The sequence below is a fragment of the Prionailurus viverrinus genome, chromosome C2, assembly GCF_022837055.1.
Source record: "Prionailurus viverrinus isolate Anna chromosome C2, UM_Priviv_1.0, whole genome shotgun sequence".
In the NCBI taxonomy this organism is placed as follows: domain Eukaryota; kingdom Metazoa; phylum Chordata; class Mammalia; order Carnivora; family Felidae; genus Prionailurus; species Prionailurus viverrinus.
The window spans coordinates 32,128,874-32,152,716 of NC_062569.1; the positions used below are offsets into that span (position 1 = coordinate 32,128,874).

General features: G+C 33.7%; 1 protein-coding gene and 1 pseudogene across 2 annotated transcripts in view; both read right to left on the bottom strand.

Annotated features, from left to right (window-relative positions):
- STAG1 (stromal antigen 1) overlaps positions 1 to 23,843 on the bottom strand; it is a 403,550-nt gene that overhangs the window by 60,373 nt on the left and 319,334 nt on the right. For both annotated transcript variants that reach the window (XM_047874276.1, XM_047874277.1), the window contains 5 exons: positions 16,302 to 16,394; positions 16,107 to 16,196; positions 15,762 to 15,965; positions 14,500 to 14,570; positions 12,419 to 12,506 (listed from right to left, as the gene is read on the bottom strand). In XM_047874276.1, coding sequence (XP_047730232.1) covers positions 12,419 to 12,506; positions 14,500 to 14,570; positions 15,762 to 15,965; positions 16,107 to 16,196; positions 16,302 to 16,394 — 546 coding nt within the window. The remainder of the gene's footprint in view (positions 1 to 12,418; positions 12,507 to 14,499; positions 14,571 to 15,761; positions 15,966 to 16,106; positions 16,197 to 16,301; positions 16,395 to 23,843) is intronic.
- Positions 981 to 23,350, bottom strand: LOC125175048 (60S ribosomal protein L9-like; annotated as a pseudogene).

Here is a 23,843-nt window from a genome sequence, read left to right on the forward strand (position 1 = left end):
CACAGCAGGCTAATGCATATCAATCCTTGACAGTTTTGGACCCTGGAACTCTGCTGTCAAGCTTTCTCATAAGTTCCAAGTAGTATTTAAAACAAGGAAGAGTGGGGCGCCTGCGTGGCTCGGTCGGTTAAGTGTCCGACTTCGGCTCAGGTCATGATCTCGCAGTCCGTGAGTTCGAGCCCCGCATCGGGCTCTGTGCTGACAGCTCAGAGCCTGGAGCCTGTTTCAGATTCTGTGTCTCTCTCTGACCCTCCCCCGTTCATGCTCTGACTCTCTCTGTCTCAAAAATAAATAAAAGTTAAAAAAAATTTTTTTAAAACAAGGAAGAGTATGAAGAAAAATGTGATATGTCAATGATAAGGTCCAGTGTGGAATATTATAATCTCTTTTAGTGAGATTTCTTCATAGTGATCTCCAAAAGAGGGTTTGGCATATAGTGAAAAGGACACTGGCCAGGCATTCACATCATACAACTTTAGGCCTACTCTTAAACAGTTCATGTGTACTAGCCTTTTCTTCCCAAACAATGTAGGCTTTAACATCAAAAAAGATCTTGCCACTTTTCATGTTATTGATCAGCTTGAAAGATCCAATGAGCAATTTCTGCTGCTGACCTTGAAATTCTCTAGTAATACAAGCAAACAATTGTCCAAACAACATATACAACATCTCAACCATTCCTAAATCATTAAGAAACCATAACATAATACTTAGTGGAGACAGAATTTTGGTCCACATAAAATGGTGAAAGAAGGGAACATTCATAATTCCAAGAGAAGAATAGTCACTTAAAGACCTATTCAAAGTAAAATGAATAATTTATGCAAATAGATTCCAAACATTTTTTTTTTTAAGTTTATTTATATTGAGAGAAAGAGAAAATGCAAGTGGGGTGGGGGCAGAGAGAAAGAGAGACAGAATCTCTCTTTTCGTGGGATTTGATCTCACAAACCGTGAGATCATGATCTGAGCTGAAACCAAGAGTCAGATGCTTAACCGAATGAGCCACACAGGTGCCCCCCTAAACATTATAAAAAAGAACACTATTAAAACACAAGAAAAAAAAGAAGTGAATATTTAAATGACTTAGAAATGTGTGGGAAGGCTTTCCAAGTAAGACATCAAACAAAAAACTGATAATTCTGATTATATAAAGAATATTTATATACCAGACAACAAGATATAATAAAATTAAAAATTCCCATTGGTAAATTACTGCAACAAATGACATAAGCTTAAGAACATTAATATAAAGAACTTAAAAAGTAAAATGAAACTGAAGATCTGCCATACAACATTGTGCCTATAGTTAACAATACTGTACTAGAGACTTAAAAATTTGTTGAGAGTAGACTTCATGTTATGTGTTTTTTACTATAAAAACAAAAAAAAATAAAATTAACACAACAAAAAGATGGGGAAACATAAAGAAAGGTTATTTTAGAGAGGCATATAAAAACTAATCAGAGATATAATTGTACGGCAATTTAAAACTGTAATTGAAAAATAAGAGCTCTGTTTTTCTAACAGATGTTTTACTCAGTATCCAAGTCTTCTGCTAGACTAGGAGCTTAAAACAAATATATTACCTGATCTTAGAGAATAATCTAGATGGAAAATAAGTTTCAACTGTAACAATTTAGTAACTGGTGTGACTAAGTGTACACATGCAGGGTCAGGTGTTAAGGGGGAAGAAGAAGGACTCCTGTCTTAGCCAGGAAGAGTAATATGGTTAGGAAAAACTTTCTAGAGAAGCAAAAATGTATACTAAATCTTTAAAGAAAGATGTAAGATTTAACCTGGCAACAAAGGGACAATGTAAGTTGAAGAAAAAGCAATTTCAAAAAAAAGCCTCACCAATAAACTGTGAACAGTCTGATACAGAGTAAGTATAAGCATTTACTGAGGCTAGATCAGCAAAAACCAAATCACAGAGGGCCTTATAAAAGAGTGACTATATATCCTGGTTTATACCTATGTCTTGGAATAATTATTAACAGTACTCCTTTTCACTTTCAAAAGTACACTTGTTTGGACAACAACATGGTCACCTCAGTATGACAAAAAAATCTGGGTGTTATCCTAAGAATGCTAGGTAATGTACAGATAGTAACATGTTCATATCTGAACAGAAGAGTAACATGATCAGGTGTTTCAAAAATATCCCACTAGCAAGAACAAAGAAAAGTGCTTCCATTTGTTCTTTGTTAAGATATTTTAATGTAATATTTGATACTTCAAAATAGTTGTATTATAAAGCATAATAATAAAATTAACCTATGAACAGACTACCAAATTTAAGAACTACTATGATATCAATAATTTGGTATCCATCTATGATCTCTTCCCCTATTCCTTAAGACTGGCAAACCATTCTACTAAATTTCATATATATCATGTCCTGGCTCTTAAAAAAATAGTTTTATCACATATACATATCATTGGAAAATACACTGTTTGATTTTTCTAGTTTTTCAACTTTTAAAACATGGTATAACACTATATGTTGTCTTCTAAGAGAGCAGATGTACTTCACTCTAGCCATGCTTCTGAAGGATCTATGAAGATTAAAAAATAGAAATTTTCATGTTGCACCCCTGAAGATTTAGAGTCAACAAAAACAGTCCAATAATCGCTTTAAACAACTAACTTTAATTTAAATAATATCGGCAGCCATTATATATAACTTTGCTAGAGAGCTGAAAAATAAGAATGAAGGTTATATCAAACTTTTCTACCTAAGGCTCTTGGTTCTGAAATTTCCACCATGTGATAAATGTTTTCTTTTGTTCTTATGGTTCAAAACATACATTGGTCAGGCTTTGAAATGGACTTCATTAAGTATGAGCAATAATTACTCATATTTTTGTCCTTGTACATTAAAAAAATTAAGATATAATTTATATACAAAGAAAAATTTACTGTTTTCAACATACAGTTCTGCAGTTTTGACAAATGTATCATCAGGTAGTCATCAAAACAATCAAGAAATAGAACAGTTCATCATCCTTCAAATTCCCCCATACCCTTCTGTAGTCAGCTCCCTGCACCATTCTGGATTTCTGTTTTCTGACTCTGTAAGTTTTGCTTCTTCCAAAATGTATAATAAAATTGTACAGCACATAGCTTTGTGCATCTGGTTTCTTTGACTCTGTATGTTACTGAGACTCATCCATGTTGTTGCATGACAGTGGTTCAGTGGTACCTTCCATTTTATTGCTGAGAAGTATTCTACTGTATGGATGATAATATAATTTGTTTTTATACCTTCACCACTTGATGGACATTTGAGTTGTTGGCAGTTTGGGGCAATTATGAATATAGCTGCTATACACATTCCAGTATAGGTTTTTATGTCAAAAAAAAGTTTTTATGTGAAAACTTAAGTTTTCATTTCTCTTGGATAAATACTCAGGAGATGGACTGCTGGGCCAGATGGTAAGTGTGTATTTAACTTTATAAGAAATTGCCAAATCGCTTTCTGAAGTGAATGTACCATTGTGCATTCCTTCCAGCAACATACAAGTTCCACTGCTTTCTAAATCTCATCATGCTTTTAATCTGCATTTCTCTAATGACTAATGAGATAAGCTGCTTTTCATGTGTTTTTCATCTATCTTCTATGGTGAATTATCTGTTGTTTTTACCACTGAATTTTGAGAGATCTTTATTATTTTGAGTACAAGTCTGTTATCAGATATGTGATTTGTAAATATCTTTTGGTCTTATATGCTTATATTTTCAATTCTCTTAACACGATCTTTCAAGAGCAGAAGTGCTTAATTTTGCTGAATGTGTATTTTTGAAATTTTTAAATTATGGATCATGCTTCTGATGTTGTATGTAAGAAATCTTTGATTAACTTAAAGGTCACAAAGATTTTCTCCTGTGTGTACTTTCAGATGTTTTATACTTGCAGGTGGTGCATTTAGTTTTATGGTCTAAAGGTCTATTTTGAGTTAATTTTGTAGATGGTATGAAGTGTGAACTGAGATTCTTTTTTCTCCCCATATATATATATTCATTTTAGAACCATTTGTTAAAAAGGTTATCCCTTCTCCAAAGAAATGCCCTAGCACCTCTGTCAAAAATCAACTTACCACATATATGTGAATGGATTTCTGGATTCTCTATACTGCTCCTTTGATCTATGTCTAGCCTTTCTTCAGTACCACACTGTCAAAGTTACTGTTTAGTCTTTAAGGTAATGTGAATATTCTACCTTTGTTCTTTTTAAAAATTATTTTGCCCTTCAATATAATTTTTTTTTTACATTTATTTATTAATGAGAGACAGAGAGACACAGAGTGTGAGCAGGGGACAGGTAAAGAGAGGGGAGACATAGAATCCGAAGTAGGCTCCGGGCTCTGAGCCGTCAGCACAGAGCCCAACGCGGGGCTCCAACTCACAAACTGTGAGATCATGACCTGAGCTGAAGTTGGTCGCTTAACCAACTGAGCCACCCAGGCACCCCTGCCCTTCAATATAAATTGTATGAATCAAGTTGTCAGTTTCTACAAAAAATCCTGTAGAGATTTTAAATGGAATTGTGTTAGTCAACCTAAGATCAGTTTGGGGAAAAGTGACATCTTAACAATATTAAGTCTTCTAATTCATGAACATGATATAATCTTCATTTATTAAAATCTTTGATTTCTTTCATTAGTGTTTTGTAGTTTTCAGCATACAGATCTTGCACACATTTTGTTGATTTATGCCAAAGTTATTTCATGTTTTTTGGTGCTATTATAAACCATATATAGTTTTTAATCTTTTTTTAATGTTTATTTATTTTTGACAGAGAGAGACAGAGCATGAGCGGGGGAGGGGCAGAGAGAGGGAGACAGAATCTGAAGCAGGCTCCAGACTCTGAGCTGTTAGCACAGAGCCCGACACAGGGCTCGAACTCACAGACTGCGAGATCATGACCTGAGCCTAAGTTGGACGCTCAGCCGACTGAGCCACCCAGGCGCCCCTAAACCGTACACAGTTTTCAAATGTCAATTTTGAGTTATTCGTTACTCAACAACAGATTTTTAAATTTAAAAAGCAATTGATGTACATAGTGAAATATCCAACAGTATAATGGTGTACAATTCAAACTAAGTTTCTTGAACACTACAGATCTCTAGTTTTCCATTAAGAAAACCATTGTTCAACAGTTCCTTATGTATCATCCCAGATACAATCTGTCAATTAACAGGTGTCTGTATATTGAAATCTTATCACCTCTTTAAATTTATATAACCATTCTACTCCTTGCCTTTTGCATTAAATTTTCTCACATAGAATATTTAACATAAATAATATTAACACTTTAAAATTTACAGTGACATAGCACTGCATAGAATCAAAACTATCCTACCAAAGCTAACTGGTTCTCTCCTGATCAAAATTTAGATTATTTCAAGTTGTAATTTTTTATAAGTAATGCTACGATGAACGTCTTTGTACCTACATCTTTTTACACATCTCCAAGTATATATCTGTAGTCTAAATTCCTAAAATATAAATGTCAATCAAGGGTATATCTGCTTTTAGTTTTGATAAGAATTTGACAAGTAACTTTCTAAAGTGATTACACCAATTTAGTCTACAATGGTATTTGAAAGTATGAGTATTTAAAAACAAAAAATAAAACATCCAACAACTCCATAAGGTTTTCTGATACATACATACAGTTGAGAATTACTAGAACAGAGCCTAGATTAGAAAAAGGTTAAAACTAAGGTTACTAAGACAAAATAGGTAGCTACTACTGTGATTCACAAGAGAAAATATGAAGGATTAAACTACGAAAATGATAGTAGGGCTAAAAGAATGGTGGCAAAAGAGATAATGAGGAGGTAGAATTTTTTAAAAGATAAAAATCTCTTGAGATTAAGGATGCTTCTAATATTCCCTCCCTTAGGATCTGACACTCAAACACATTTTTTTTTAAAAAAAAAATTTTTTTTTTTTCCAACGTTTATTTATTTTTGGGACAGAGAGAGACAGAGCATGAACGGGGGAGTGGCAGAGAGAGAGGGAGACACAGAATTGGAAACTGGCTCCAGGCTCCGAGCCATCAGCCCAGAGCCTGACGTGGGGCTCCAACTCCCGGACCGCGAGATCGTGACCTGGCTGAAGTCGGACGCTTAACCGACTGCGCCACCCAGGCGCCCCTCAAACACATTTTTGATCAATAATAAAAAGGTAGGTGGTAATCTGGATGTATGTGGGGGTGGTAGCCAAATTTTGATATAACACGCCCAAGGAATAGTCAGAAGTAACTGAAATCATTTCTAAGTTCAGTCAAGGAAAAAAGTGTGTAGTCTTCTAAGGAACATATCAGCATTCTTCTAAAGACAGTATGACTGCATTATTTACACAGAAAGTCATAATCTATCCAACAGCAATAATGTTACTGAAGTTAAACTCAACCTATGTTCATTCTAAAGAAATGTGTTGATTACGAGTTCATGATGGTAAAGTACAAGCATTTAATCTCTCCCCACAATTCCCACTGAAAAAATACAAAAGATGTTTAGACAAAATAAAAAGATTAAAAAAAAAAAGAGTTTGACATGGGGCAAACATCAGAAGGGATGCGATAGCAAACAGCAGTAGCAAATTAGTAGCAAGAAATGTGAAGAGACACTGAAAAGAATTTAAAAGCTTGGTTTGAGTGGATATGCAACAGCTATGTAACATTAGGCAAGTTATTTAATATCTCGATGTTTCAGTTTCATCATCAATAAAAATAGTATAAGCATACATATCCCATAGGGTTGTCATAAGGCTTAAACAAATGTATACATGTAAAGACTTAAAATATTACTATATGTGAAAAGTACAAAAAAAATTTTCTATTATTGATGCCTTGAGAAGCCCAGAGTTAGTGACCTGTGATTATATTCCCTTCCTCATTATGGGTTTACTCTCACTATCTTGTTATATAGCAAATATTTACCAAAACAATTCACAAATGTTCTTTATTGGCTTTCAATTTGTAGGATCAATTCAGACAATTCTGGCAACTATATATTAAAGCAGAAGTTTAATATTTTATTTTTGATAGATGTTATCTAAAACAAGGTATAAACTTACAAGGACACCAACAGGCAATAGGCATAAAATCACAAAACAAAATAGGGAGAATTTAAATATTTCTTGCCTTTATTTTACAAAAAATTACATGAAGAAATACTACAAATTGGGGCACCTGGGTAGCTCAGTCAGTTAAGTGTCCAACTACTGACTTCGACTCAGGTCATGATCTCACTCCTCATGGGATTGAGCCCTGCGTCAGGTTCTGCGCGGTCAGTAGAGCCTGCTTGGGATTCTCTTTCCCTCTCTTCTCTCTGCCCTTTCCCTGCTGGTGTTCTCTCTCTCAAAATAAATAAACTTAAAAAAAAAAAAAGAAAAGAAATACTACAATAAATTCTGAAATGTGGATTGTTTACTGTGTTATAGAACTGTAATAATTTTTAATACTTTTTGTAGGTTAAAAACTCATTAGAATAGGGGAGGACACAAACAGATGCCAGATGCCATATTCTTGCTCCGAAGTGTTCAAAAAAATATTTAAAAGCACACAGGAGGAGGAGGTATCAAAGCAACTCCCTCTGTCTAATTCTACAACAATTTGAACACCAAAATAAATTAACAATAGAATTCAATTTTAACCAGCTGGACAGAATAGGAATAAAGTAGTAATCCACGAGTCTATATGAATTTTAAAAAATGAATAAATGAATGAAGAAGGGCAAGTTCTTCTTTATAGCAGAGGGCCAACAAATAAATGACATAAATAAATGACATAAATAAATGATGGAAAGTCACTATTTACTTCATTTGTGATCATGAGAGAAATAAATGACTGAGGCAAGAATCATAAATGGATGCTAACATTATATCAAAGTTTGATAAGAAACAGGAATATTCTTAAGGAATCTTTCCACATTAAAAAAGAAAATGGAATCTCTACACAGGATAGACTTGGCAGAGCCCACCTTATTAAAGTGATCAAAGTTAATATCACAATAGGAAACAAAATGACATCATGTGCCTCCTGATGTGATGCACTGAGGGCAGAATATCATTTATTGTAGCATTCTACCGAAAATGCATTATATGAATGAATCTAAACATGTAGATTAGACAAAACTAAGTTGAGGAGATTCTTTTATTATTTTTTTAAATATTTATTAATTTGAGACAGGGAGAGTGTGTGTAAGCCAGGGAGAAGGACAGAGGAAGAGAGAGACTCTTAAGCCCCAAAGTGGGGTTTGATCTCACGACCCTGAGATCACAACCTGAGCCAAAAACCAAGAGTCAGACGCTCAACCAACTGAGCCACCCAGGCACCCCAGTTGAGTACATTCTATAAAATAATTAGCCTGTATCTTCAAAGTGTCAATGTCATGAAACACAAAGAACAAGAAAGCATTCCAGATTAAAAGACCAAAAAAAAAAAAAAAAAAAAGACATTAAAAACTGGATGCAATGTATTATTATTGCTTGAATTCTGGGCTGGGGGAAAACTGCTATGAAGAATATCATTAGGGGTGTCTGGAGGCTCATCGGTTGGGCTTCTGAGTTTGGCTTAGGTCATGGTCTCACAGCTTGTGAGTTCAAGCTCCGCGTTGGGCTCTGTGCTGATAACTCAGAGCCTGGAGCCTACTTCAGATTCTGTGTCTCCCTCTCTCTCTCCCCCTACCCTGCTTGTGCACTGTCTCTCTCTCTCTCAAAAATAAAATAAAACATTAAAAAAGAATATTACTGTTTTACATATGCATATTTATATGAAAATAAAAAATATATATAGAGAGAGAGAAAGTGAGAAAGCTTGCGAGTATGCAACTGTGGAAAACTTGTGACAATAGATGAATCAGATGAAGGAAATAAGAGTTTATTTTTCTATATAACTCTTCTATAATTTGAGTTAAAAGATTATTATACACAGGTAAATTCTTCTAAACTTCAGTCTCACATATTCTAAACCTGTAATAGTGAAAACAGTATTGGCATGAGAAAAGAGATCAGTGGAAGAGGAAAGAAAAAAAAAATAACTCAGAAGACTAGGAAACTTCTAGTTAAAACGGTTACCATGGAAAACAAACAGTCAAGCATATGGACAATACAATTACCCAAAACTGCTAGACGATTAATTTTAAATTATCTTCAGAATATTAAGCATAACTAAAGGTAAGCAATCACAAACATTCTGGTAGTTATTTGTTATCTTTACTCAAAAAGGGTATTTTCTCTGAATTTTAAAGTACAGAGTAGCAATCTACAAAAGTGAGCCTGTATGGTCTTATGAAGAACTGGTTGAATTCTGTATACTTTTCAGATTTTCAATTGTAGGTATCTAAAGACATGTTTCTAAGAGCTGCTGACTGCTAAATAGTTTCTATTGCTAAAACAAACAAGAGCACAATCTAGTAGTGATGCACTAAAACTTCATATACATGATTAAAGTTTTAAGGACATGTCTAACGACACAAATAGAAATATATTCCATGATTGTGGATTGGAAGAACCAATATTGTTAAAATGTCCATACTACCCAAAGCAAACTACAGATTCAATGCAATCCTTATCAAAATACCGACAGCATTTTTCACAGATCTAGAAAAAACAATCCTAAAATTGTGACAGAAGATCCTGAACAGCCAAAACAATCTTGAAAAAAAAAAAAGAACAAAACTGAAGGGATCACAATCCCAGATTTTGACATAAACTACAAAGTTGTAGTAATCAAAGCAGTAGGGTCCTGGCACAAAAACAGACATATAGATTAGTGGAACAGAAGGGAGAGCACCAAAATAAACCCATGATTATATGGTCAATTAATCTTTACAAAGGAGGCAAGAATATGCAATGGGAAAAAGTCTCTTCAACAAATGGTGCTGGGGAAACTGGACAACATGCAAAAGAAAGAGGCTGGGACCATTTTCTTTCACCATACCCAAAAATAAACTAAAATGGATTAAAGATCCAAATGTGAGACCTGAAACCATAAAAATCCTAGAAGAGAGAACAGGCAGTAATTTTGCTGACGTCAGCCACAGCAACATTTTTTTTAGACAGGTTTCCTGAGGCAAGGGAAAGAAAAGCAAAAATAAACTATTGAGACTGTATCAAAATAAAAAGCTTCTACACAGCGAAGGAAACAATCAAGAAAACTAAAAGACAACCTACGGAATGGGAAAGATATTTGCAAATGACATATCTGATAAAGAAAGGGTTAGTATCCAAAATGTATGAAGAACTTACACAACTCAACACCACAAAAACAAATAATACAATTAAAAAATGGGAAGAAGACAGAAACAGACATTTCTCCAAAGGAAACACACAGATGACCAACAGACACATGAAAAGATTTTCATCATCACTTATCACTAGGGAAATGCAAATCAAAACTTCAATGAAATATCAACTCACACTTGTTAGAATGGTTAAAATCAAACAGGAAACAACAAGTGCAAACATGGATGTAGAGAAAAAGAAACATCTGTGCACTGCTGGTGGGAATGCAAACTGGTACAGCATTCCTCAAAAAAATAAAAATGATCCAGTAATTCTCCTACTGGGTATTTACCCAAAGAATACAAAAATACTAATTTGAAACATTTGCACCCCTATGTTTACTGCAGCATTATTTACAATAGTCAAATTATGGAAGCAGCCCAAGCATCCATCAACTAAATAAATGGATAAAGAAGATGTGGTATGTATGTATGCATGTATATGCATGTGTGTTTACACACACACACACACACACACACACACACACACACACACACACCAGTGGAATATTATGGTTCATAAAAAAGAATGAAATCTTGACATTTGCAACAGCATTGATGGAGTGAGAGGATGTAATACTAAGAGAAATAAGTCAGTTAGAAAAAGACAAATACTATATGATTTCACTCATAAGTGGAATTTAAGAAACAAAACACAGAAACACAAAACAAAAAAAGAGACAAATAAAAAAACAGACTCTTCACCTTAGAGAACAAACTGATGGTTCCCAGAGGGGAGGTGAGTGGGGGGATGGGTGAAGGAGGTGAAGGGGATTAAGAGTACACTTTTGATGAGCACTGAGTAATGTACAGAACTATCAAATCACTATATTGTACACCTGAAACTAATATAACACTCTGTTAACTATACTTGAATTTAAAAAAGAAAGTATGTGTTAAGATTAACAAAGTATAAGCAAATGTCACATGAATGTGTTCTCTTACTCTAATAAATTAAAAATGGAAGAAATAAGAAAATAAGTAAGAGAAAACCAAGATAATCAAAGACGACAACCAAAGAAGTCACAAGTCAGTTCTACAACAATAAATGATGGTATAGTGAATTAAAAATAAATTTTGACATAATTATAATCCCCAGATGAAACAGAGTTGTGCTATTCTCATTATCTTCTTGAGGAAAATGAGGAAACCAAAACAAGGAATACCTCAACTCTATCCCTTTCAACTTTAAAGAACAGCTTGAGAATATAAACAGAGCAATGAGAAAGTATACTTCTGTGATTAACTTTTAATATGAAATCATAATTGTTACACCTGCTGAAATTCTTACTGCTTTAGTATTTAAGCATTCCTTACCAAATGGAAATACACGAGACCACCCCTAAACACCACCTATACTTCACTATTGGTTGATATTTTGGTCTAATGAATGAGTATATGCAGTATACAAAACAACTCTTAATTCTTACAACAGATTGTTATTGCTAAGTAACAATAACTATATGTAATTGTCAATTAAAATTAACTACATTACATGTAACCATTAACAACTGTAATAACTGTAACTGTTAATTAACAATTAACAACTTAATTCTCACATAGAATTGACTATTTTAAGTGTCTTCCAGACTAGAGAAATTTGGTGAATTCCTGCCCTTTCCATTCCAACTTACATATGAAGGCAAAAAGGTCTAAAATCTAAATTGAGGCTCCAAGTTTACTTAGCTATGGTTCTACTATAAAAAGTAAGCCGTACCTCAGGCTTACCATTATCAATATCTAGAACAGTACCTACAATATAGCCATAATTAGGAATTTTCATCAAACTGAATCAAGTTTTGAAGTTACCACTATGGAAATTAATGGGATTTTTCCTAAAAGAACAATAATGTTTACTTTAGTAATAAATTTTTAAAATACATTATAAAAAAGTTTCTCTACTTTTTCCTGTTCAAACCTGAAGATATATTACACCTACCAGTAACATCCAATCATGAACACCTACCAGTAATATTCAATTACTATAGCAATAATTCTCAAAAGAGGCATCTGCATTTAAGGATTATACTTTCTATGTAAGGCTTTTAATAATCCTGTGTGATCTCAGAGAAGCTTTGTCTTCTAAAATGGACAAAGAAGGAATATCAACAAACTCCTACCTGTTCTGGCATAGCTCCATGTTCAATTCCAGTCTTCAATAATCTGTAGCAATTACCAAATAGATCCCATTTTGTGAGATCATGAGCACTAAAATAAACAAAAATGCATTAACTTTATTTTAGAGTAGAAGAAAATTGAAATTTGAACTCAGTTTGAGTAGGTAGAAGTATAAACTAACTTCATTTTCTTATAGAATCAAAAAAGATGGATAAAAAATGTTCAAGTACTCAGAAAGAAAGGAAGAAGTAAAGAGGATGGAAGTAGAGAAAAAAGGAAGGAAGGAAAGAAAAAGGAAGAAAAAGGGAAAAGGGAAAGAGGGACAAGGACGATGAAGGGGGAGAGGAGACAAAATATATAAGCTGATATTAGGAATTAATTAAAAGAAACTAATTAACAATAAAAATTCGCACCTTTTAATGAAGGTTACTACTACATAGTCAACCTAAGTTTGTATTCCATTTCATTCTTCCTAGTATATTTTAAAACACATTTTAACAAATCCATTCATAATTTCAAAACATAAAAATACATATGTATTTTTTTTTAATTTTTTTATTTTTGAGACAGAGAGAGACAGAGCATGAACGGGGGATGGTCAGAGAGAGGGAGACACAGAATCTGAAACAGGCTCCAGGCTCTGAGCTGTCAGCACAGAGTCCAACACGGGGCTTGAACTCACTGACCGTGAGATCATGACCTGAGCCGAAGTGGGTCGCTTAACCGACTGAGCCACCCAGGCGCCCCCACATGTATTTTTAAAAGAAATTTGTATTTATAAAATAGAGATAAAGAAAGACAGAAATAGGGGAAAGGAAATATGGCAAAGTTCGAAATTTAGTGTGGCTATAGGCTTCTTAATTGAAATAATGCTGACATTTTATTTTCTCATGAGTTCTACTACTAAAAATAGATCAGTGAATGTTAACTTTCATTTTGAAATGTCAAAATATTTTTTAAAATAGGAGTTTTGACATTAGTTGTCAATTATTATTTTGAAATGTCAAAATATTTTTAAAACTAAGAGTTTATTTCTCCATAGAAGTCTAAAAAATGTACTTGTGTAAAAAGAAAATCTAAAAGTCTTAGATTTTAGACATTGCTTTTGAAATCTGAAGTGTTCATTAATGTAAGGGCTACACTTAAACATTCTTTAGACAGCAAAGATCTTTATTTTCCTTTCTTTATGGAGCAAACACACTTCATTAACAAGGGACATGTAAATTACAATTTGAAAATGACACTTAGATGAACTTTCATGGCTTCCTCCCAAATTTTTTTATTAAGATTTCTAAAAGCTATCAATTGAAAATTATACCTATAAAACTCTATCTAGCTTATGGGGCGCCTGGGTGGCTCAGTTGGTTAAGTGTCCGACTTTGGCTCAGGTCATAATCTCAAGGTTTATGAGTTTGAGCTCCATATTGGGCTCTGGGCTGACAGCTCAAGTCTGGAGCCTGCTTCAGATTCTGTGTCTCTGTCTCTCTCTCTGCCCCTCCCTCACTCATGCTCTGTCTCTGTCTTTCAAAAATGAATATTAAAAAATTAAAAAAAAAACAAACAACTCTAGCTTATAGAGTAAGCCCATCTAATGTGTTAATAATATTGATGGGGTGCCTGGGTGGCGCAGTCAGTTAAGCGTCCGACTTCAGCCAGGTCACGATCTCGCAGTCCGTGAGTTCGAGCCCCACGTCGGGCTCTGGGCTGATGGCTCAGAGCCTGGAGCCTGTTTCCGATTCTGTGTCTCCCTCTCTCTCTGCCCCTCCCCCGTTCATGCTCTGTCTCTCTCTGTCCCAAAAATAAATAAACATTAAAAAAAATAATAATAATAATATTGATTAACAAACTTTTACAGTGTACAGTGTCCATTTGTTACACTTGAATGATAAATCTTACTCCTTAAATAATCAAATAATAAAAACCAATAATTTATAGAGAGAAAATCTGAATAGTAAAAAAATCATAACATCTCTATATTTGTCTAAAATTTTCCATTGTTATACAGACGTCAAATATTATCAAAACAGTCTATTTTACGTTGGCTAATATATGTTATTAACCAAATCTAAATAAAATGACGTACTTATGAAAAGAGGTTAACCGCTTTAATGTAGAAAGAACATTGTAAATATCATCATCATCAGCTTCTTCTCCCTATAAATAAAAAAAAGACATCACTTCATTACCATAACTTGACTTACCCTCAAATTCACACGAAAGTCTGTTAATGCTTACTGCCTAAAAGAATTCTTTTTTATTATATAAAGAGTACATATTCACTGTTGGTAAGAAACAAGGTATAAATAAGCCAAAAAATAAAAAATAACAGCCATAATTGTAATACCCAGAGATAACCATTTTTGCATTTTAAACAATGTCATAAATGTTAACTTTGTACATTTTTTTGATTAATACTTTAGCATAAATTCACTGAAACTGCTGAGTGAAAAGGTACGTGCTTTAAAGATTTTAATGGTTACTTCAAAGATTTTACTGTCAGTTCCTTTGGTAGCTGAAAATCACAATGAAAAATAAAAAATGGTTGATAAAACTCAGAAGTTAAAATTAAAAATTAGAAGTTGGAAAAATTGGTTACATAGATTAAAAAGAAAATCCTATCAGTCTGGCCATCAGAGCACAGAAATCTGTGGGGGTTCCAAATTGCCTTACAATGATTGGAGGAAGAGGGCAAGAAATGGGAATCACAAAAATAATTATAAAAATAACTAGCTGGAGAAGTGCCTGGGTGGCTCAGTTGAATAAGTGTGTGACTCTTGATTTTAACACAGGTCATGATCTCACAGTTTGTGGGTTCGAGCCCCATGTTGGGGCTTCAGATCTCCTGTCTCCCTCTTTCTCTCTCCCCCTCCTCTGGTCATGCTCACTCTCTCTCCTTCAAAAATAAAATAAACATTAAAAAAAAAAAAAAACAGTTGGGAGAAGTCTGCTGCTATCCTGGGCACACCACTGGTGAGTGGCTGTTCCTTATAAGTACACTTAATTTTTATGTTGTATTCATTAGCACATTATAGGAGTTGAATAATATTAAAATGTAATTTAGGTTCCAGGAATAAAAAATGAAAAAATGAATTAAGAAAAGCCAGACCTTAAAAAGGTATTTCTTAAAAGAGAAAAGATTTAGCTTTTATGAAATAGGTGTTTAAAATAAAGTATAACCAAGGCTAATCTTTACAGGATGAACAGCTGCAATAATGCTAAGATCTGAAAGAGGTAGGGAATTCTACTAGATTTTACTTTAAAATGGAAACAATTTACACATTCAACAACTCTGAATAACTACTAGCCAAAATTATCACATATATACACATTAACTTTAAAACAGACCTCTTGCAGTAGATCTTCCACAGAATGATTGAATCGATCTACAAACTCGTCAATTAGCTGACTTCGAGCTATGTCAACTCTGTTCTGGATGGTATACTCTTCACTGCATAATATGCTATAGGTTTTACTGCAGGCTTCTAGAACATCTGATTCTACATGTTTCTCCACAACAAATTTAATCTGTTTTAATAAAGCATCCAGATGCTGAGGAGGAAAAAAAAAAAAACTATGATATTTAGATTAATAAAAATAAGCATCTGTCAAATTATAAACCTATAGATTACATGAAATGAAATAATCTAGTTAAACTGACTATAATAGAATTTCAATTTCACAGTGTCTTACCTTTTCCATTCTACCTGTGCTATAAATTTCTAGATCAAAATACTGTGGGATTTGTAGCAAGTTTGCTACCTTCTCTGCATCTGCAGAATACTAGAAGGAAGAGAAGCAAAGAAAAAAGAAGTGACTACTTTAATAGTTCAGTGTAATAAGCAAACTCAGTGGCATATTAGCACAGAAATGTAAATGAAACTATACCTTTGATAGCAACATAGGAAGTGTGATAATAAAATGCTCAGTCAATTTGTTTCTATCATCAATTTGAGTTTTTCTCTCTTTGGCAGTTAGCACCTAGAAATAAATTTAAATGGGCAAAGAACATAATGTCACATACTAATTTATAAATCTAGAATGTTACACAGAACAATGAAGCACTGGCAGATAACGTACCCGAGAATTTTCAGAGGAGCTTAACAAACTAATTACTAAAACAAATATCTCTAGTTTTATGCTTATTTCTAGTTAATACGCAGTATTACTTTATGAAATAACTACTTATTTAAGAATCACCCAAATTTAGATAAATTACTACTTGTTTAGGTTAAATAAAACAAAAACAAACACTTCTATAAAACCAATTATCAACATAAAGATATTAGAACTAATGGTGAAACAATTTTTCCAGAGTTTTAACCTCAATATGTTAACAGTAATCTCCCCTATGTTAAATACACTTTTCTGAAAATACTTTAGAAAGTAATGCTTTTATATTATCAGCAGCTAATAAATTTTCACTTATTTTTTGACGCATATACTAACAATATCTCTGCACTCAAGATAATCATTTCCCCAAAATATTCTGCATTTTGTATTTATCTTGAAGGAACTTAGGATCATAATGTTGAATGGTATTACAAAACAGAAACATTCCAATATAAATTACCACTTTATAAATGTAAACCCTCATTAAAAAAAAAATCAATACAGCTTTTATTGTATCTTTAAAACACCACAAATAAGTCTGAGAAATCATTTGGCACCTTGTTGTTTCTGTAGCTGGGACATCTTTTCTATTGTCTGAGAGTGAGAGAGTGCGGGGAGGTGCAGAGGGAGAAGGAGAGAGAGAATCTTAAGCATTAAGTTAGATGCCTGGAATGCCTAGGTGGATCAGTAAATTAACTGTACTTAAGCATTCAGGCTCAAGTCATGATCTCATGGTTCTTGAGATCAAGCCCTGCATCAGGCTCTACACTGACACTGGGATTATCTCTTTCCCTCTCTCTGCCCCTCCTCTGCTCACACTGGTGTGCTCACACTCTCTCTCAAAATAAACTAGGAAAAAAAAAAAAGCTGACTTTTAACCGACTGAATCACCCAGGCACTTAGGTGATTCCACAATCACCCTGGAAAACTTAGATCTTATTCATCAGGCTGCTGAACTGTTTTGTTTTTTTGTTTTTTTTTCACAGATACCATCCCAACATTTTCTGATATTCTTGTTTTTAACTGTTGTGGCTTTCTGAATCAAAGCAGCTGAATCTGACACAAGTTCACTGTCATTTCCTTAACGAATTAACTCATCTTTCTGGGCCTGAGATACTCAACAAGCAACACCTTGGCCTCATCCGAAGCTTGCAGATGTATTTTTCACTCAAGAAATTTCAGACTTCAACAAGAGAACCACTATCTCGAATAACAATGTTGTTGGGGAAGTGAGCATACAAAGACCCTCCCTTGTAATGGAAGCCCAGTGTAACGCCCTTGATCATGTTCTGTACATGACTACAGATAATGCGAACCAGAGCCATTTCTTTTCTATTTGCCCACCATTTGTCAACTTGGAGCCTCTTCTTTTTCTTTCCAAGGAGACTGAGTCTCTTTGCAGGGTTTGTCTGGCATCCTTCACAATAGTAGTGCATCCCTTCAGAGCGATGTCAACATTTTTTGGAATGTTGATAGTTTGCTGAGAATGGTCTTCATTCTCACAAATGTTTGAGAATGTGAAACAATAGGGCCTCCTATCTGATTCTTCTTCCAGGAACTTAATATTGTTTTTCTACCTCTTAAAATACAAAATAATCACTCTGGAATGATTTACCAAGTATTGTATTCAGTTCTGCACAAAGTAATAAAAAGGACTACATATAAAGTGGAATACACATCTAGGAATGTATTCAGGGTATTGAGAAGTCTTGAAATTCATTTGATAATGTATGAAAGGTCTAAGAATATTGATTTTAGGGAAAAAGCTGTCTTTGATTGAGTGATCATGTTAGGCAGTCTACATGCACGAACTCAGTTAATCCTCACAGTATCTCTGATGGGATGGTAAAAATGGAATACCACGTATGAAGGGAGACTTTGCCAGTATCTAACAAAACTGTATACATATCTTTCCTCTGATCTAATGATCTCACTTTGAAGCAATCTACCCCACCAACACACATGGTACAAGTATGAAATGACACAAGATTATTCACTACACATTATTTCTAATAGTAAAAGACTGGCAACAACCCAAAAGACTCTCAGTAGTGTACCCACATAATGGATATTATGCAGCCATAAAAAAATAAAGATCTCCAAATACAGTTATGGAGTGATATCTAGGATATACTGTTAAATAAAAAATGTAAGGTACAGACACTGTACAAAATATACTATCTTTTGAGGGTAAGTGAGAGAAAGGAGGATGGAGTACATGCATTTACCTATACTTGTAAAATGAAACACTGAAAGGATAATCTGAAAACAAATAAAAATGGTTACTGGTAGGAGGGAGAAACGTGTATCAAAGACTTCTCTGAATGTTTTTTTATTTAAAAAATTTTTAAATTTATATCCAAGTTAGTTAGCATATAGTGCAATAAAGTTTTCAGGAGTAGATTCCAATGATTCATCCCCTATGTATAACACCCAGTGCTCATCCCAACAAGTGTCTTCCTTAATGCTTCTTACCCATTTAGCCAGCCCATTCCCCCACCCACAACCCCACCAGCAACCCTCGGTTTGTTCTCTATAGTTGAGTCTCTTATGTTTTGTCCCCTCTCTGTTTTTATATTATTTTTGCTTCCCTTCCCTTATGTTCATCTGTTTTGTATCTTAAATTCCATGCATGAGTGAAGTCATATGATATTTGTCTTTCTCTAATTTCACTTAGCATAATACCCTATAGTTCCATCCATGTTGTTGCAAATGGCAAGATTTCATTCTTTCTGATTGCCGAGTAATACTCCTCCGAATGTATATTTTTACGTTTTTCACCTTTTAACTACATAAATGTTTTACATATTTCCAAAAAATAAAAGAAAAAACATACAAAATCAAAGAGGGAAAAACCTTGTTATGCTAAATTTAAGTCATAAATATCAACATAACTGTGTAATTTAGTATATATGGATATATACAGAGAAATATATATATATTTTTAGCTCTGTATACTCAAAATGCCTATCAGAAATAATAATCAATTGACAGTGAGTACTCTTAGGTACAAGATTTTAACTTTAAATACTACTCTATTAAAAGGAACCAGGGTTTCTTGGAGATTCCTATGTTAGGGTAATGTAAGAATCAGCCGTCAAGTGACACCCAGTAACTCCTTCCTGGTATTCATGCCCTTGTAGTCTCTTCCCACAGTGACTAAGGCTGACATGTGTAATCAAAAGGAGGTTGTGGAAATGATGTTGTGTGACTTTTGAGAACTAGATCATAAAAGACACAGAAGTCTACCTTACTTTCCTTTGGTTCATTCATTCTGCTTTATTCTCACTTTGATCATTCACTCTGGGAGCAGGGGGAGGGGGTAGCAACCATGTCCTGAAAGCACTCAAACAGTCCTACTGAGATGTCCACATAGTGAGGATCTAAAGCCTCCCACTAACAATCAACACTAACTCGCCAGTCATGTAAGTTAAGCCATTTATAGAAGCAGTAAAATAACAATAAAATCTTCAGAGGCTAAAGCCCTGACTAACATCTTAAATGCAAACCTATAAGAAACCTTAAGCCAAAAGAACAGCTAAGGCACTCCCAAGTTTCTGACCCACAGAAACTGTATGAGACTATAAAGCCTTATTGTTTTAAGTCTCTAAGTTTTAAAGTAATTTCTTTACATAGCAATAGAAAACTAATATAAACAGTAAAGGTAGAAAGTGAACTTGTTGAGAAAGCAAGAAGGTGCTTAAAAAATGATTAACACAAGTCAAAAGGGTAAGAAATGTTTAGCCTGAAAGGGCTCAGTTAAAGTTGGAACAACACATAAAGTTTTTAAAACTTTTATTTTGGAAAAATTTAAAAAGTACTCATTCTGTCACTATTACTTCATTAATTTCCTAAAGACTTTAATTTCCTGTAGCATTTTAAGGCAAATTCTTGGTATATCATTTCACCCATAAATATTTCACTGTATGTTTTTAACAGATGAAGACTTAAGAATAAAACTTGCCATCTCCAACAAAATTAAACAATAACTCCTTATTATCTTTCCATAGCCAGTCCATAGTTTTTTCTATTTTTATTTTTTGGATTTCTGTACATTCATATTTAATGTAAGCTTTGATACGGTTGCATTTATGTCAGCCATTTTGTTATCTATACATCTCATCTTTTTTTGTGCATTTCTTCTTTACTATGTTTTTTGGAGTTAAACATTTTTTAGTATACTATTATAATTTATTTGTTGATTTTGCTTTCATTTTCTTTAGGTATCAGTAGTTGCTCTAGGGATTATAATATACTTCTTTAGTTTACTATAATCAACTTTAGATTAATATTGAGTTACAGCAAAATACAACAATTTTGCTCCGATACAATTCCATTTCCTTTACCCTTATTTTATTATGTGTGTTATTATATATGTGTTATTGCTGTAACATATATCTGCATATCTTATAATCTTAATGCTTTAGTGCTATAATTATTGCTTTTATTAATTTTATGTCCCTTTAAAGAAGACGAAAAAGAGATATATTAATATACATGGCCTTTTATAGCCACCCACATAGTTACTATTTCTGGTGCTCTTCATTCTTTCCTATGAATTAGAATTAACATCCAGTATTACTCTTTATAGCTTAAAGGACTTCTTTCACTATTTCTTCTGAGGCAGGTCTTCCAGCAACATATCTCTAAATTCTCGTTTATCTGGGGATGTTTTTAATTCACCTTCATATTTGAAAGGTAATTTTACTGGATTTAGAATTCTTGGTTGGCAATTTCTTTTCTTTCAGTGAATATTTCATTCTGTCAGTCTTCTGGCCTCTACTGTTTTATAAAAAATTAATTAGTAATCTTATTACAATTGCCCTCTACATGACATGTTTTTCCTCTTGCTGCTTTCAAGATGTTTTGGTCTTTGGCTTTCAACAGTGACTATCCTGTCCAGAGATGAATCTTTTGTGTTTACACTACTTGAGTTTTGTGAAGCTTCTTTATCTGTGGATTATGTTTTTCACCAAATTTGGGAAGTTTTTGGCAATTATTTCTTCAAGTGTTTTTCTTTCCTCTTTCTCTCCTTTCCTTCTGGAACTCTCATTATACAAATTTGATGCACTTATTATTGTTTCACATATTTCTCAGGCTCTGTTCATTTTTCTTCAGTCTTCTTTACTCTCTGTTCTTCAGAATGATTTTTATTAATCTAGGTTCATGTAGGATGTTTCTTGTCATCTCAAATGTGCTGTTAAACCCAAATAATGAATTTGAAATGTCATTGTACTTTTCAACTCTAGAATTTCCATTAAGTTTTTTCATTATTAAGATTCCTTATTTCTGTTATATTTTCCTGTAATTCTTTGAACATATTTTCCTTTAATTCTTTCAACATATTTTCTGAAGTATTTGCTAAATCCAATAATTAGGCCTATTGAAAAGCCATTTCTATCATCTGCTTTTTTCACCCAGAGTATGGTCACATTTTACTGTTTCTTTGCATGGCTGTAATTTTTCTAGAAGAGTCAACATTTTTAGGTAATATGGTGAAGCAATTATGGATTTTTAACGGATTTTTCTGAGTTTCATTACTTAAAAAAGTAATCTTAAACCTGAAATGTATATATAATCTGTCTCTCCCATGATGTATGTAGCCTCTGCTTAGAATTTTCATTATTTTTGTTTTAAAGCCTGTTTCCTAAGAGTTTTCAGTATTTCAATAGATTCCTGGTCAATCAATGATTTGGGCAGAGTTGGTGCTTAAATACTTCCAACATATAAGGCTTCTCCCCTCTGAGACCTGGGTTAGAAAGTATATTCAAAGATCAGCCACTTCTTCAAGAAACAACAAGTGTTGGCGAGGATGTGGAGAAAAAGGAACACTCATGCACTGTTGGTAGGAATGCAAACTGGTGCAGCCACTGTGGCAAACAGTATGGACATTCCTCAAAAAGTTAAAAATAGAACTGTTCCACAATCTAGTAATTGCAATACTGGGTAAAATGCAAAAAACACAAACTGAAAGGGATACATGCAACTTTATGTTTATTGGAGCATTATTAAAATAGTCAAATTATGGAAGCAGCCCAATGTCCACTGGTAGATGAATTGATAAAGAAGATACTGTATACATACACAATGGAATATTATGCAGCCATAAAAAGGAATGAAATCTTGCCATTTGCAATGACATGCATGGAGCCAGAGAGTATAATGCTAAGTGAAATAAGTCAAGACAAAGATAAATAGCATATGATCGTACTCATAGGTAGAATTTAAGAAACAAAACAAACGAGCAAAGGAAAATAAAAAGAGACACACACAAACCAAGAAACAAACTCTTAACTATAGAGAAGGAACTGATGGTTACCAGAGGGGAGGTGGGTGGGGCATTTGGGGATTAAAGAGTACACTTATCATCATGAGCACTGAGTAATGTACAGAATTCCTGAATCATTATATTGTACATATGAAACTAATATAACACTGTATTTTAACTGTACTGGAATTAAAATAAAAAACTTAATAAAAAAAAAAGTCCAGCTAATACCTAAGTTTGCTTTGACTTTTATTTTCCATTGGCTTTTCTCAGGTTTCTCAGTCAGCCAGTGATGTATGGAGAGCTCATCTCATCCTTTTATGGCTTTTTCATTTCCAGGATTTTTTAGATTCTTGGCTGGTCCACTGTTCTTCCCACCTGGGACCACAACCTCTGAATATCACAGCTGTGGGTTTTCCTTGTTTGTTTCTACCATGTTTGTCATTTTTAGTTCACAAAGCTCTGGACTTTTGCCATTTGTACCATATTGAGTCTGCCCCCTCTGCGAGCAAAGCTGCTGTTTTTTGCACACAGTACCACTCTGGTAACACGACATCAACTTTGTGGATGGGTGTGTGTGCATCATAATCCCAGGCAAGAAGGCAGCAGACTCCTGTTGCTTTTACCTGAAGCTTTAGCAGCTTTTCAAAAACAAATCCTTCAATTTGTTTTTTTATCTCTGGTGAACTTCCAGAGCTCTTTGATAAGTTTTTTTTAACAAATTTTGCAGTTTCATTTTTTCTTTTTTTGTAGAGAGAAATTACCTACCTCTGCACACCACCAGAGCTGGTCTTTCCATCAATGACTATCTCAATTCATCTTTATAACCAATAAAACTTGCATTATTAGCCCCATATTACAAATAAGAGAATTAACACACAAAGAAAATAATCAACTATCTTAAGATTAAATAGTTGCTAAATGGAAGAGTAAAGTTAGGCAGTTTGCTTTCAGAGCCTTCCTGCATTTTTAACAGATATGAATGTGAAAATTATTAAAGTACTAGAACAGAAGCAGGTACAGGTGCTTTGGGAACATGGAAGAAAAGA